The following is a 17,453-nucleotide window of genomic DNA, read 5'->3' on the forward strand; positions in this document are numbered from 1 at the left end:
AGCTGTATTTTTCATCAGTTTTATTTTATAAGAGCATTTTTCTAATCTTTTAGTGATTAGGAGAAGTCTGCTTTCTTTTATAACAGATCAGGTAAAATAGCAGAGGATGACCTTACCAGAGAGAATTGAAAGGGGAAATCTGACATCCCACATCCATCCCACCACCACCCCTTGCACCAGCTCCCAATGCTCTTCAGATTTTGTGCTGAGCCACAAACCAAGGAAAAAAGAAAAAGCCGTTTTCTACAGGCATCAGCTAGAGCAAGGAAGAAAAGTGAGACAAGCACTGGCAAGAAGTACAGCAGCAAGCCTTGAGAGCAGTGCATTGGTAGCAGGCAACTCCTCCGATTTGTCTAAGATGCTACAAAGAGCTTGGAAGAAGTTTACAGCTGTCCATCTACTTCCTCAAAACATGCAGTATACATATTCCATAAGCAAAGGCATCAATCTCCTAACCTGATTCAGAAAGTAGCTTTTCCTATGCAAATGGATTTCTATGCATCCATCTAAGCTTGCATGTATACGTGCACGCATGCCTAGTGGAACCAGAAATGCCGTTCTGCGTCAAGTGGCTCCACAAAACCCTGAAATTAAGTGCAAGGATGACTACTAAGGATGATGACCCACGCTTCAGCACGCATGCTACCCCATGAGAGTGTGGCTGGAGACTCTCCAGTGTTTGTGTCTCCCTTTTAGGCAAGATAATGTGATGCTTTCTAAAATGGAAGAACATGGAAGATGGCTGTGTCTTATATGTCAATTTTACAAGGACAGGAAACAATCTTCGGGTTCAGCATGTTCTATACTGTTATCAAAAAACCCACCACTCTGACCAGACATAATGACTAGTGTCTGGAGAGCAACCTGTTCTCAGAAATTCAACCTAAATGGCTACAAAGCAAAATGCAAACTACTGAACCTTATACAGCTCCCTCTGCAGCGATACTAAGTTCATGATTCCTACTGCAAAAATGCATGGAATGCTTTCCCTGAACATCGATTTATAAAACCGATCAAATATATCTAAGGTAAAATGTAAATACGATTCATATACATTCTCTCTAATGAATGACAAACATACAGGAAAGCATGAGGGTCTAATGCACACAAATCCAGCTCTGTACATACCCCCAGAATCAAACTATGATCCTAAAATGCCTTCTTAATATTATGCAATTCATAATATACTACCCAAAAGTATCATTACTATCTGTGTGGGTTTAGAGCACATAGAAGAAAGATGTATATTTTAAAAAAGCGATTTCTAATTTATTTTATTAAAAAACAATTTATATGCTTATTAGCACAATATAATTTTGTAGGGATTCACACATTTGAATATGATCAGCCACTTGTTTTGTTGCATTCAGTGTTACCAATCTGTCTTTGAAGAAAGATCCATGTTTGATTTTTCTATTGTTCAAACTTAAGAGAAGCCTCTTTGGATTGAAAATGCAGGAATCCTCTGAACTGACTTTTAAACAATTAAGCAATTAACTACTTTTTCACTTAATTTATGCTGTGTTTGTTTGGGACAGCTTTGTTGTAACAGCGTGAAGGCTTTAAATCAGGCTATTAAAACCAGACTTGTAGGTAGATATTTGGGATCCCAAATAGTAATGCCAAGCAAATACAGCTCCCACGGACATTCAGACTCGGTCTAAACAGCACAGCTCAAAACCAGGTTGAAGCATGCTGAACCCAACTCCTTGCCACACTGCTGGCAGTCCTTACCCACACTGGAGCCTGGGTTCGAGGAGACCAGGCCGTACTTCTGTCTGCTTTGTAAGCATCACTTGCTTATAATTGTTATTAGAAAACAAAGTAAAAAAAAAAAATCACTACGCAGGAAAAAATTCAATTCATTTTTCAGGTGTTACATTCTCAGTGTAAGAAGTTACATCTAAATGATAGCAATAATAATGCCTTCAGGAGAGGTATGCTTCTGGTAACTCTTCCCCCCCTCCCTCAATTACTTAAAACCTCCTTCACTTCTACCTACATGGTTGGCAGTACTTAGGTTTAGTCTACGCAGACTCATACTTGGCTGTCTTTATTGTCCAAAATGATTCAATTATTGGGGGGGGGGGGGGGGGAAGGAGAGAGGCGGGAGCAGGGTGGAAATCTTCATCAAAAGGAACAGTTTGCAACTTTAAACTCATGATTTCCCATTCCATGGTTTATCCATAAATAGCCAGTCTGCAAAGCCTTAGGAAAAAAGCAGCTTTCTTTACAACTCTAATTACCGTACAACTGTAGAGGGACATTTTTTTAAATTCTTATTTTTTGCTATATTTTTATATGTATGATCTAAAGTTTTTCTAAATAAGAGGAATAGCATTACGCTTATTGAAGACATTACATAGAAGTTGTGTTTTAGGAGCTTGGAGTTGTTTGGGGTTTTGGGTTGTTGTTTTTTTTTTTTTTAAAAGAGCCTCTTTCCACAGCAGGCTGGAGTTCTTGCCCTTCAAAACTCACAAGGTTAAATTTAGTGTCATTCATGAAACAGATTATGTTCAGTTTATGAGGAGACATCACGCTTCAACCTTCCCCCTTTGATAAAACATGCAGAACCTGAATGTTATCCTCCTTCATTACTTAATGCAAGCCTTCATAAAATCACCCAAGAAGGAATCACATAGGCTACAGCCCAGATATGGTCCCACACACCTGGCCTCCAACCTCCTAAATTATCCCATATAGTTTATGAACATCTCTGATGTAAAAATGGTATGTGCAGCAAATTTCACTCTGAGCAACTAGCAGAAGAGCAAACCCAAAATCTTCAGGAAAAGCTCTGCTTTAAAGACGTGACTAAATAAAGAAATTTTCTCTCTCACCACTCCTCCCATGAAATTACAGTTGAATAACTATGACAATGGCAGAATTTAAACTTACTTTGAAAAACCGTTTTAAGCAGTAACAGCACCACCTGGTGATTGTAGCCATGCAGTATTTTTAAGGCATCCACTATAGAACAGATTTTAGATTCTGCTAGTGAATAATTTGGCATTTTTTCCATTAAAAACACATGCAATTTCTACCAGTGAATAGTAACATTTTGTGATTCTGTTGCAAAACAAATCCAACCCCTCAGAGCAAGCATCAGCCGACTTCCACCAGTAAGTGTCAAAAGCTCTTGACAGCAACAGCCAATTTAGTAAAATGCAGTAACTGGTTCAAATTTTTTAACATACTAGGTTAATGACTGTTTAGAGGTTTGGTGTTTGGTTTATGGTTCATACAGATGGAAAGGCCGCCTCGGAAAGAGTCAGGCCTAGGTTATTAAAAACACTTGAAAAATCAAACTAGATGTCACGTGTGCTGTATATTCTGAATAGATTAATACATAAACAGAATTAGCATTTTGGTCCTAACACATTAAGAATTGTATCACAGAACATCTAACACACATTGCTGGAAAAATCCTTAGGGATCCTGAAATGAAAAAGTACTCCCTGAAGACGTCGCAAGCGACAAGAATTCTATTAGAGTTAAGCATTTCTTCTTCACCACTCCTTTTTAAGTTGCGACTAAATTAGCACAGCCTGCACACTCCAGGGTGTGTGCTGGGAGGAGGGAAGGGGAGAAAACGGAAGATAGAAAGGCCTGAGGCACTTCAAGCAGAGAGCATCCATCTGCTAGCAGCAGTCAATGAACAGAACATTTCTAAAAAGCTTCCCACGCATATTAAGCCAAGCCAAAAGAACAGAAAACACCTTCCTTCGCTCTGACTGTGCAGGACTGAACGTAACAGGACAATGGGTTATAAATACATATTTGTGAAAAAAAAAAAATTAAAAAAAATGAGAGAAGAGCTCACAACACAGCCCTGCGTTCAGACTCTCCTGCTGCAAAGCTGGTTTAAGAGGCTCCTGCTCATCTCTACATCATCCATTCAGTGGTGGCATGTGGAGGAGTAAAATGATCAAAGGGAAACAGAAAAAAAAAAGAAAAAAAAAAAAAAGAAAAAAAGGCTGGTACTGCTTGGGTGTGGCTTGCTTTTTTTTTTTCTGTTCCAGTAAACAGATGCATTGCCCGAGCTAAGACCCGGATATTTGTATAAGGGGAATGGGAAAGGGCAGCTGAGGACTGGGAAATGCCAGGATCAAACTGGCTTTGCTGTTAGAAATGCTGATGGTGGAACTGGACTCCAGAGCTGCAGCCCTATGAGACTGTTGCCTCTGATGGCAATACCACTCAAAGGAGTTCCTGATCCTTTACATAGCATCTCATTTTCCACCCACGCACCACAGCACGTCAGCTCTCTGGGCTGACACAGCTACTACCTACTGGGAGCGCAGCAAATCCAGCACAGCAATCACCAAGGCCCAAAATAAACCTTAATGTGTGCACAGAGTTGCTCTGGTTCAGGCTGGGACCAGGGTTTGTTTTTGAGGGGGTTTTTGCTTTCCTTTTTTCAGCAGGGGCTTGACATATGACAGCCTGCTAATAAATTTGCTGGTGTGGCTGTACCAGACACAGGACGACCCTCCCACCAAACATATTTCACACCTAGTACAGAACCCTGTAGTTTCTGTTCATACGTATTCAATATCCAGACTTACATTTGGGCATTCCAGCGGTATACTGTATTTGCCTGGGAAAGGCTGCTCTAGCAGTGGCATTGAACAGGAGCCAAAGTCTTTGCCTGAGTGACTTTTGAATAGCACGTGCAATGGCAGTGCTTGTCCATCTGGGAGGATGTTATCACACAACTGGGAAAACAACAAGGACAATCAAAGCTCCACATGCACTTCTGCACAAGGCATGAGGTGATAGCATTGTGAAGAAGCATCACCACGTGTGCTGCTCTGATACCGCTCCCTCAGCCACCCTGGATGCCTATGACAGATACTGTGCCAGATGCAGGGCTGTAACACCACCAGCCAGACCGTAGCAGGAATACAACATGCCTGCACACCCTGTCACGAACACTTTTAAGCTGATGTCCCCTGTATCCCACATCAACTGATGCATGCTTGGTTCCTCCAAGACCATCAGCCATGATGAGATGAAAGCAGCTTGGAAGAACCACAGCTAACTCATGTCCAGCTGCAAAGTACAGGTGAAATGTGTACAAGTGTGTCTACAAGAACACAAGCAAATAAATCATAGTCTTCCTTATAAAAACAGCATACACAAGCACTGAATTTTTGCTTATTTGTTAATCCTATAGACTCTCCATTTAATGCTGTGACCATTATTTAAGAAAAGCCATCTTCCAAGAGAACCGAAATAGCTCCACCAGCAAATCACACTTGCAGACCCTCAGGCTTAGGGAATGCTTCCCTGCACTATCATATCACAAGCTATCCAATTTATTTCGTAAAGCAAAACAAGAAGGCACTTTCAACACATGAAAAGGAAACCAGGTGCTATCAAAGAACACAGCATTAAAAAGCAACAACATTCTCCCTCTCAGGTTTTGAACCATAGTGCCTGTGAAATGACACAAACACTTCAAAACTTACGTTTGAATGTTTAAAACAGTCCTATGCCATATAAGTGGCACACATTTTCCATTATGAAAAAAAAAAGAGAGCAGCAGCTACGTGGAACTTCAACCAAAGCTATGTTACCTGAAGTATATTTCGAGTTTATCTAACAACATTCAAAAGCTAAAATGGTTTAATGCAGAAGCTTGTTAGAAGCAGCAGATTACTAGCACAGAATTTTATAGGCATTACTACAGGGGGTGGAAAGATGAGAGAGGCAGTTGCCTATTTTCTGCCACGCTGCATAAGGAGGAAGATAGTCCTATTAATATCCAAGTACATCCCCTTGCAAATGATACTCAAAAAGCAAATGTTTTAAAAAAACATTAGCCTACTAGGTAAACTGTCTTTAAGGAATGCTCTCAAGAGAAATGACAGGTTCCAAGTACCTACACAAGGCTATAGGAAGATAAATCTCCATCAGTGAATTCCACAAACGCGATATACTTTGTCCTACTCTGTCACATTGAAATTGTCAAAGTTAACAAGGAGAAAATTTAAGTTAACAGAGGCCAAAACTTAAATATCCACACAATAAATTTCGCAGGCATGCAGAATTTTAAAATGTATTTCTTTTTTTATTTGTCAAAATGAAGCAGAGATTTGTGCTTCCCTGGCACAACAGTTTTCTGGCCCACAGCCAACTAATAAACTAAGAGACAGAACAGACAGGAGAGGAGACAGAGCAAAGGAAATCATGAAAGACACCTTTAACTAACATGAAAGACACCAGTCAAACAGGTCAATTCAAAGCAGCTGAACACGCAAATATTCTTTGTTATTAGTTAAGGCAACACAAGTTGTCTGTTAACTCACTTAAGACCTCAGTTTTGTTTTTTTTTCAACTTCAAGGCCAATCTTCAAAATTAAAAGAAAAAGGTAACAACAGAGATCGTGCTGAGTCCACATACAGACTGAACACACACCTTCAAGGAATTTTAGAAGTGCATTTTCTAATTTTTCCCTTTTCTGGCTAAGCAAACACAGGAACAGAATAAGACAGACCATCAAAGCTTGACTCAGGTATTTCAGCTGAGTGGAATGCGGTGCTCAAAGTTTTACATCAGTTGTCCATCAGTCTCTTGGCAAAATCCTACCATTAGTTTTTATTTTTATTTTATATTTTATACCTGCACTCTTTACTTAAAGGAACCTAGACCCTATTCATTATAACTATAACAGATCTCATTAAAGGAGACATCAATTCTTCTCCCTTGATACTGTCATTATAAGGAGAAGCAGCTCATCAAAAGCATCTCCAAGACAGGTTACTTTTTATGTCATTCCCTATCAAAACAGAAAGATGGCAAAGGCTTAAGACAATAAAAATTTTCAAACCTGAACTCAATAAGAACTAATTAATCAATGCATAACCAAATGGTTGTCCCAGATCAGCTGATGAACTGGTCTCTTAACAAAGATAACTGGAGATCATTAAGCAGAGGGTCTCATTAGCCACCTGAGAAAGAAGAGATTCTCCATGTGCTGAAGGAGAGGCTACAGTACCAGAAGGATCCCTGCTTCCTCAGATGCCTCTGAATCAAACTCCACGGGTCCCCAAGTCTAACAGGGAAACAGGAATACATTCTGCTGCTATTTTTAACCAGCATATGTTCTTCTAAGAATTTTGATAAAGACTGGCGTTTCTGCCTCTGAGGGTTTTTTTTGTTTGTTTGTTTTTCTTAAATAAGCAGTTTCTGTGTCTCTTCAAGTCTTTGGTGATTAGTGAAGTTGCCTGCAAAGCCTGAAAGCTGAAGTTCTGAGAAAGGTGCGTAAGCTATTGAGACACCCTGAAAGTCAGCCATCAGGGACACCAGCATCTAAGTTGTGGCTTATGCTTCTGTGACTTACCAGAACCTGCGTCAAAGCAGCGGACCAGGAAAGCCCATACCTACTGACACTCAAGCAAGCCTCAGAAGCACAGAGGTCCAGGAAGCTGGAACACGCACACTAACACCAGGAAAGTTTTCTGTTGAACTGTTACGTGGCAAGTAACAGTGATCACAGACATGAAAGGGCAAACAGGTTGGGAAAATACCATTCCTTTTAAAAATTCTGTGATGAAGACATTAAGCTACCAAAGATTTAACATCCTGGGTCACAACTTTTCTGTCTTCCTGGCTCTGGAGCTGTTCTGATCAGAAAGGAAGAGCAATGAAAGTCACGAGACACTTGTGCAAGAAATAAATACGTGAGTGTCACAGCTAGGACACATCCACATTTTAGCAGATGCTGGAAAAGATGGATCTACAAAACAGGAGAAGGGAAAGCTGCAAGTGGCCTCAAAAGGAGGAAGACTGAACTTGTTAACACGCAAAAGAGCAGAGCAGTGAGATGCAATTCAGTAGTTCAGTTTTGGCCATGTTAAGTCTGTGTCAACAGGGGATACACAAACAAAACCAAAAGCCTTAAATCCATCACCCTTATCTTCAGAGATGAGCATCTGAGCTTAGTCAATCTAGACTTCCTTTCATTGAGGAAGAGAAACAGACGCTTAAGAGAATGAGTCATTTGACTTCCCTTCCGATAAAATTAATCACACCCTAAGTCTGTCTGCCTCTGTGCTGAGACCCTGAAAGTAGTTCAGGACTATGAGCTCACACAGACATCTAAACTTTGTTTGCCACTCAAGCTGAAGCCATAACATGGGACTAGATGGAACAGGTATGCTGAGAATGAAGAAGTTTACCAAAGGAAAATGTTGCACTTGAAACAACTAACCAACCAAAAAAACCACCAAAATACACCCACACACAAAAAACCATGGACTATCATCCCAAATGAAAAGGGGAAGATGCCCCTTACCCTTCCTCAAGGAGAAATGGAGAAAGTGAACACATCAAATGGAAAGATGAAGGAAATGAATGAGACAAATTGCTAATGACAACAAAGGACTCTTAAGTAGACAGATCAAAGTGGGTAAAACTGAAGCAATGGTCTGGCTAGAAGAAGTAGTCTTTCAAAGCCTTACTGACTAAAGAAATTTAGGAGGATACAAGAAAAAAACAGAAGAGGAAAATTTTAAGCACTGGTTGGTTTAAAAGACAAGACAAGAAACCCCAGTGGGGTACTAACTGAAGGCGGAGATGAAAGGATTAAGATTAGCTTCCATCTCAACAGAAATAAAAGCAAGGACATGACAACAGCAGAGAGACTAGACTAGAAGTTTCATTATTGAAACCAAAACTAGAGACAGGAGCTGATACAGGAGGAAAAGTCAAAGAAAACATTGCATCCAGCAAAGGAAACAATCAAAGAATTCAGTGGACGGACAGCTGCAAAACTACGAATTCACAGGGAGGTGAAAAATCTGTGGTGGAACAGCTCACGTGACTGGGATCATGACATGGATAGTTACAGGGTCCACAAGAAGGCCAAACAGAAAAGGTCACAGGGGAAGCTCTGCTGAAAAACAAGTGACAGGCCAGTAAAGAGTTAATAGGTCTGGATGAGAGGCAAGACCAAAGGAAACACTGTCATGAGCACCTGCTACAGACAATCTTATATTGAAGATGAAGCTTCTTTAGACAACAGGAAAATGTCCTGGTTCTCATGGTGAACCACCCCAGCATCTGCTGGAAGGGAAGCATAGCGGGGGAACAAGCAATGCAGTGGCCTTCTAGAGCATGTCAGGAACAGGTCAAGTAGGAGAAGCACTGTGATACACCTACCGTTCTCTAGAAATGAATCAGTGGTGGAGAATGTAAAGTTTAATGGCAGGCTCGCTTATAGCAACCCTAAGATGAGGAAAGTTTAAGATCTTGAGGGGTGTGAGGAAGATGGGTAGCATAATTATAACACTGGATTTCAGAAGGCAGGCTTCAGTTTGTTCAGAGAGGTGGTAAGCAGGACCCCTTGAGGTACAGCCATGGAGGCCAAAGGGGCCAGGAGGACTGTCCAGTCTCCAAATACAGTCTTTCCAAAGTACAAGGACGCTCTACGCTGATGTGCTGGAAGTTGAGCAGGCAGGGTGTATGACAGCTTGGTTCTATAGCAGCTCATGAGTCTCCTTGGTCTTCTGTTGCAGTGCCTGTTTTCAGGTGTCTCGGGTCTCTATGTGAGTTTGGAGGAAATGAAACATTTCCCATGGTAGAGAAGGGCTCACTTAAGCAAAATCTACATACCTAAGTCAATTAGACTGGATGGGATACATCTGAGGATGCTAAGGGAGCTAGGAAAAAAAGGCATCTTTGCCATCTTTAAAAAGTTGTAGGAATCGGGGAAAGTACTCTACGACTAGAAGGTGGCAAGCATAAGGCTTTTCTTCCAGAGGGGAAAGTAGGACACTAGAGGTGAGTCAACCTTCCCTCAGCCTGATGGAAGGCTATGGAACAAATCTACCTGGAAACCATTTCCAGACACACAAAGGGTAAGAAGGTTACCAGGAACTGCCAGCACAGATTTAATGAGGGCAGATTGTGCCTGACTGCAATAAAAGCCACACTGCTGTCAAGGTAAACAGCAACCACTGCTCCTCTCTCATCCCATTTCATCATTCTCCCTGGCAGCCAAGCCGAGGAGATACACACTAGACAGATGAACTACAAGTTGGGTGAAAAGTTGGCCAGGTTCAAAGGGTAACGGTCAGCACTTCAACCATCAGACTTATGAGTGGGATTGATACTGAGGTCAACACTGATTAATGCCTCCATTAACAACATGGACAGTGGGACAGGAGGTTCCCTCTTCCAGCCTGCAGACATCACACTGGGACAGCGGTCAATACACTGACGGGAAGAGCTGCTATTCAGAGGAATCTTAAGACACTGCAGAAATGAGCTGACAGAAACCTCATGAAGTTCAACAAAACAAACGCAGTTTTTTATTTTTTGCACCTGGGACAGAACAACTGCAGGGCAACAATACAGGCTGCTTGGCAAGGGAATAGCTTTGCAGAAAGGGATCTAGATTCCTCATGGACAAAAAGACGAACATGACTCGGCAGCATCCAGTTGCAGTGACAAAGGCTAACTGCATCCTAGAGCTGCATTATTAAGACTGTAGCCCGCAGGTCAAGGGAAGTGATTATTATCCCCTCTTCAGCACTTGTGATATTGTATTTAGAGTACTTTGTCCAGTCCAGGACTGCTCTGCACAAGACAAGGCATTGACATATTGGAGCAAGTCCAGCAGAGAGCCACTAAGATGATTAGGAAACTGAAGCACATGGCATGAGGCCAAAACCTGAATTTGCTCAGTCTTATGATAAGAAAGCTAAGGGGGAGGTCTCATTGGTGTTTTCAGCAGCTACTCAGCAGAAGATTATAAAGAAGATGGAGCCAGAATTGTCAGAGATGCACAGCAAAAGGACAAGAAGCAAGAGTCACATTCTATCAAAGTAAGTTCTGACAGATACAAGGAAAAAATTCTTCACTGTGAAGGTCGTCAAACATTAGAAAGCAGGTTGTCCAGGGAGACTGTATCATATCCTTCCTTCAGGATACCCAAAGCTCAGCTGCACTATGCCCCAAGCAGCTTAATGCAACTTCAAAGCCACCACTTTATAGACCTCTGGAGGTCCTTTGCAATCTAAACCATCCTAGAATTCTACCATCCTCTCCTCTCTCATTATTTTAGTTTTGTTAAATAGTGTTCTCTGTTCCTCTTCTTTGGGTACTTCTGTTCTTCACACATGTAGTATGTTGTCCTTATCTAATTCATGCCGTAGTTCTGGCAGGAGGTAGAGAGAGCCCTCCTCCATAACCACTTGTAATAAACCAGCTATGAAACTAGTGATGACAACAAAGGTTAAAACATTTAAACTAATTGCTGAATTTTAACAGTCAAAAATGCATTAAAGTATATCTTCAGAAATACCTTTCCATTTAGCATCAAAATGCTGTTAGCTACTTTTTGGTATTTAAGAGGACTGAGGAAAAACACACACTCATGTAAAGAAATCATTAAAAACACAGCACAACAGTTCAGAAATTGGATTAAGCTAGCTGCAGCTGCAATTTTCAAACTTAGTTTAAACCAAATTTGAATATCTGCAACTGAAGCTTTCAAGTTATAATCATGCCATTGACCTTCCTTCCCCTCTCCCTTTTCTTTTTGGCCACTGAAGACTATTGAAAGTATCAGAGCTCCAAGTCAAGAACAACTCCCTTGTAACTACGACTTTGACATGGATATAGTGAGAGCAGATTGCCTACAAGGAAACAAGAATAAACCAGCTATTTAGAGAGATTATGTAATGCAGCACAGAGCTGTAAAATGAGATTTAAAGAGACAGAACTCTGCATTTCAGCCCTGTAAGTAACCATAAAAGTTAGGCAGTACTGCAGCAATTTGAAGAGGTGCAGACAACACAGGGAGGAATTCTTGCCAAAGGGTCCCCCCTCTCTGAGCTAGTATTTTATTCCCAATTCTTGTCTCTCACAAAAACAGTACTGTTTGGTTATTCTGTCAAATCCTTTAAAACAATGCTGAATCACCTCTTCACATCATCTCATAGATGTGCAGGTTTTCACTACAGAAATGAGCTTTATATGAACAGATACAAAGCGTTTTGTGGACCTGAGGTGGTTGAACTTGCGGAGCTTAGCACGCTCAGCTAGCACAGTACTTCACACCAAAAACCAAACTGAAAATCAAATACAACAGTATTAGGCCTTTCCTGCATAAATATTTTAGCAAGTGTAAACAAGATTCCAGTTTTTATAAGCAGCCAATTCACAAATGAACGTTCACAAACATCAGCTGGTTTAGCAAAGAAAGGCAGAGATGATGAACTGCCATGCACCACCACATCATAAATAGTGAAGAAACATACAGCAAAGGCATGTGTGATAAGGGAGATTAGTTCTGTGAATTAGACATTCTTGCACAAACCTGGAAACTATAAAACCTCCAGTTTTCCCAGGGCTCTATTTAGGGGGTGTGTGTATGTATATATAAACACTAATGCACAAAATATTTTTTGGTAGACTAGTCCAGAACTGCCGAGCAGTTGGAACATTTTACTTCTGCATTTCTTCACTTTAAAATGGAGGAAAAGAAAAAAAAAATCATGAATTTTTTACCTTAGGTATTCTAATGGAAAACTTTTTCATCTAATTCTAAATATCCTTTCATTACAAGCCTCAAAAAATAGCAGCATCATGCATTCAGCCAACCCCAGCTGCTCTGCTGTGGTTAAGCAAGAGACAGTGAGCCCAGATCACCTCCCTTTCACCTTCCCTGAAGAGACAGACATTACAGCAAGGAAGAATTTGGCCCAAACTAAGTGGGGGAGGGAAGGGAAAAATTTGGCCCAAACTAAGTGGGGGAGGGAAGGGAAAGCAGGGGGATGTTGTTGGTTGGTGGTTGTTTTTTTTAAAAAAAAAAAAAAAAAAACCACAACAAAACCAACAGCAAGTCCCTGCTGCCTTTGCTGGACTTTTCTCCACATCATGTCAAGCCTGCAGGTTGCTGGCAAGCAGACCAGGCACAGTGCAAGACCTGCCAGCACTCTCAGACCACACACACGCACGCTCTCAGCTGCTCTCCAGTACACTGGGGACAACCTCCAGAGCAATCCGAGCTCCGCCACCCATCCGTACTTCCCAGAGCCTGGATCTTCCCTTTGGCAACAGCTTGTATAGAGCACCATACAGAAGAAAAAAATCATGTGCTTACACAACTGAAGGTAGCCCACAGCCTTGACGTAAGAGCTATCAGCAAGTTGCAGGAATAGGCCTCCTGAAGCGTGCTCACAGGCTGCACTGCGCCAGCATCTGAACAGGAGCTAATTTCAGCAGTTCATTTGCAACTCAGTTAACTTTGGAAATACAAACATAGTAGTACCAGCAAATAAATAAGCAGCTCAGCCTTTTTCTGAGCAGAAAGCATAGCACTCCAAGGATAACTGTTCATTTTTAATATAGTTTACTACGTACTTCAGTTTCATTCAATGAACAATCTCATGCTTTTATTTTAAATTATATACAGTAAGTATGTTTACCTTGTTACACTTTCAAGTCTAAGCACAATGGATATTAATATAATTTCACCCAAAAAAGCCATTATCATGGGCACACAGTGACAGGGTGAGATTTTCTAAGTTCACTGCCATAGCTCAATTTGCAATTAAAAACTATGTAAAGCTAGAAGTGTGATTAAATGCAGCAGACAACTAGCTCATTATACTGCAGCAGAAAGAAAAGCCTTTCAAACACCAATTGCTCCACCTGAAATATCAGCTGCTGTTGTCATGCTTGGGACTGAGCAAGAACATCACTTAGCTCATTGAAAAGAACTTTCCCAGAGACAGATTGGCAGCATGACAAATGCAGGTTGGTTACAGAAATCAAAGACCAAATACTTTTCTTTATATAAAGGATAGCAACAAAACAAAAGAAAGAGAGAGAGAGAACCTGTAAAAAGCCTCAGACAGGTATAGGTGAAAAGACAAATTATTTTCCCATTTCAAAACTGTCTGGGAGATAATTTCATTCAAAACAACTACAATTTCTTGTATATAATACAGATAGACTTTAGCCAAGTCAGAATCACTGCGTATGATTGGGGGGCCCCCCCACGCACAAAAGCTGTGGGGAAGGATGATGCTCAAAAATATGCCCCAGCAAACACTCATCCAAGAAAGAAGCCATGTTTGGACCCCAGAAAAACATCTACAATGTCTTGTGATTATCCTTCAGCATAACCAAAAGGGGCTCTGAAGGATTCAAACACTCCAACAACACTCAAGCAACAGATCAGGATTTTCTCCCCTCAGCACTTTACTTTTCTACAGCTAAAGACAAGGAACTGGGCAGTCCTTAGGCACAACATGCCAATTTATTTTGAAAACACCCATCTAAAATTACAGTTTTGTTTAGAAGTGCGTTCATCCAAAGACAAACTTCACTGACTGCAAAAGGCATTCTAGTGGTTTTATTTCACTTACAAAGGTTACACTTTATCCAGACATTTTTGAAACTTGTAAGATAGTAACTTTGGACCTGACACTGAAACTAGCTCACACAAAGCACAAGCTTTACTCTGCCAAAAAAGCACAGCTCATTACTGTTCAGTACAAACAGCTGAATAAAACACTCTGTATATAAATTAGCTGAATAATGCTGAGTAAAGCACTCTGGTTATATTTCAATAAGGTAATCTTAACCTTTCTATACCTATGGAGATATATCATCAGATCAATCTTATCCTTTGTATACCTATACAGGCATAATACCAGGTAAGATTTTCTGCATTTAAGTTGCAAGTGTAAGACTTTAATTTAGGAAAATATCTAAAATATCCTCCCCCCCCCCCACAATGAGCACCATATCAGTAAAACCCATCTATGTCCCTTAGTTAATTACATGTCAGCTTCCGAGTCTTTGATATGACAGTCCATCAGCTGTCATCTCCAGCAGTCATGAGACAAGAGTATTAATTAGCAAAAAAAAATAAAATGACAACTCCTGCCCATTGATATAAGTTAACAGCAATTGGAACTGGAAAACCATTCTGTTTCTGGAATAAAAGCAGGTTTTATTCACTCTCTGTAAAGAGCGTATATTATGTAGATCTCAATTAAAATGTATAATATGTAATGAGAGTATTTATTTAAGTATCATTTGAATACTTTTTTCCATCCCCCCACCACATTCGTCACATATGAAGCACAATTACTATTAAGTGTGCATAAATACATGCATTCTCACACTTACACTGCATAAAACCAAAAGCATTTGAACAATTATACTTCAAAATAAACATGCATAAAGCATTTCAAGAACCCTGAAAACTTATAAAATAAAACGCCACAATAGGTTAACAGATAATAAAAAGGTGCAATGGGCACGTCAACCTTGAAAAAGTCCTTTTAAACGACGATAGTACTGTCAGGTGCCATTACCCTTTGTCAGCCAGCTACCTGACCTCATAAATCAGGTATAACAACCAAACGAGAGCACAATGTAAAATCAGCGCTAGTCAGACTGGTCTACTGAATAACAAGTGGCCTGCCAAGGTTTTGAGGTCACATTCAGAACTAGAAATTAATTGTAATCAACCACATTAATAATAATAATAAAAAAAACCCGCCATATCAACAAGACTAGAGCTTGCAAGTACCATTCTGTAGAGTTTGCGCTCGTGACTCCTTTCCCAGGTTGGCATGGAATCCTCCTCCTAAAGTTGGTGTTTTGCCTGCACCTATTAGAGGGAGAAAAAAAAAAAAAAAAAAAAAAGAAAAACGAAAAACTCAGACATGTCAAATGCAATAAATGAATTACAATATTACAAGGAAAGTTACTGTGCCACTATATTCAATATCTGTATAATTTACAATATGTCAAATTACATTAAGAAGGGCAACAGAAGTGCTTGAAGGGTTTAAGATACTGAATGTAAATCCTGTGCAGTTTATTTCTTCTGTGGGATACCATAGGAATTACATGGCTCCATAAGTCCACCCAATCTCAGCTCCAAAGAAAAGTACAAAAATGTTGAAAGCCCTATTTCAGGCAGAACATTAAAGTCAATATTGTAAAATATTTCTTAAAGTAAATGATGAAACAATTGCGTAGTTAATATTTTTTGTCTGAAGAATATTCAATACAGAATTTTAATAGCTAATTACTGGCACTACAGGATATAAAACACCTTTAGCACTCAATAGTGACTGTGTTGGCTACTACAGACCTAACGCTTACTTTCAGATAACTTCAGTTTAACATTAGGCACACAGAGCGACACTTAGGCTACAAAAACTGCAAAGCTGGAACTGCTGCTTCTATATCCTGAAAGGCTGGAGACTAAAACAAGCCCGAGTTGTAAATTAGCATAAACTAGAGGCTGGTTTATGCATCTGTGCCAGTGCTGAGAAGCCTGAATGCAAAGTCCACCGGGAGTCAATGGAACTACTCACAGAAACCAATCTTGCAGAACAGGGAATTAAACTACCACGGACAGAAATAGTCTCCCACTGAAGCAAGGATTTTTTTTAAAAACAATCAGGCTATCTCAAGCAGGATATTCAAATCTATCAGCTTAACAACAAGTGCGATCAAAAAGCTATATTGCACAGTATTAAAAAGAAGTAATTTGTTAGTAAGGACTTCTACTTAATTCAAGTAGTCTGCTCTTCAGAATAGGAAAAAAGTCAGAGTCATCTTGTTCCTATGATGCCCACAGTTTTTCCCTCAAGTTCTTGTAGGTATGTTTTCCCATCTTACACCAGTTCTCTGGAACAAACTAGAATGACTTTGAGATAGAAAAAAAAATGTCACTTGAAAGCCATTCAGGGTATTTCTCCCACACACCTGAATAAATACTTCCATAGCAGGTACAAGTGATGAGAAACTGTGACCTAAATTTTCCCTTTTACCAGACTTCCTTAGCTAATCTCCTCTCAGCTGCCTTTAATGTACGTCTATGCTGAGGAAAAAAAAATAAACCAAAAAGCTAATACTCCTGCAGAATTACTGACTATAAGCCTTCAAAGCTTGATTTTCCATCCAAACTCTGAATTGGGTTTCCAGCACTATCCACAACAGAAACTGACTTCACCTTCACTTCATTAGCAGATCATTTCAACAAACAATAATCAGAAGCTCTCACAGAAATGCCCTACAGCTTAAGCACTTCAGTTCAACACCCTAATTAGAAATGAAAAACACTCTATAGTGACCTCCTCACTGGGTATGTCTCCCAACTCTGTATTTGCTCCAGACCACTACAGACAACAATGGCTGCTTGCCATTCTTATAGGTTCTAAAACAAACCAATGAAGCAAAACAGAGAGAGGTTACTGAACTACCCTAGCACACAAAACATTTTTGGAATACATTTAATAAGAATGGTTTACCTGGCAAAAAAACCAGTATCAACAGTGGCAACAGTTTTATGTTCCTTTCCTTCAGTAGCAAATCTACCTTCAGAAATTCTGTCTCTTACCCTCCATTTTTTGTTGTTTTAAGGTTTGCTTTACCACAGGCTACCTCACTTGTCTGATTTGCAGCT

General features: G+C 40.1%; 1 protein-coding gene across 1 annotated transcript in view; it reads right to left on the reverse strand.

The window, feature by feature from the left end:
- The window catches only part of BRF1 (BRF1 RNA polymerase III transcription initiation factor subunit), a 175,621-nt gene that overhangs the window by 145,808 nt on the left and 12,360 nt on the right, over positions 1 to 17,453 (reverse strand). Inside the window, exon 2 of the mRNA XM_037396225.1 lies at positions 15,564 to 15,644. Within this exon, the coding sequence (XP_037252122.1) occupies positions 15,564 to 15,644 (81 nt within the window). The remainder of the gene's footprint in view (positions 1 to 15,563; positions 15,645 to 17,453) is intronic.

Source organism: Falco rusticolus, chromosome 7, assembly GCF_015220075.1.
Source record: "Falco rusticolus isolate bFalRus1 chromosome 7, bFalRus1.pri, whole genome shotgun sequence".
NCBI classification, from domain to species: Eukaryota; Metazoa; Chordata; class Aves; order Falconiformes; family Falconidae; genus Falco; species Falco rusticolus.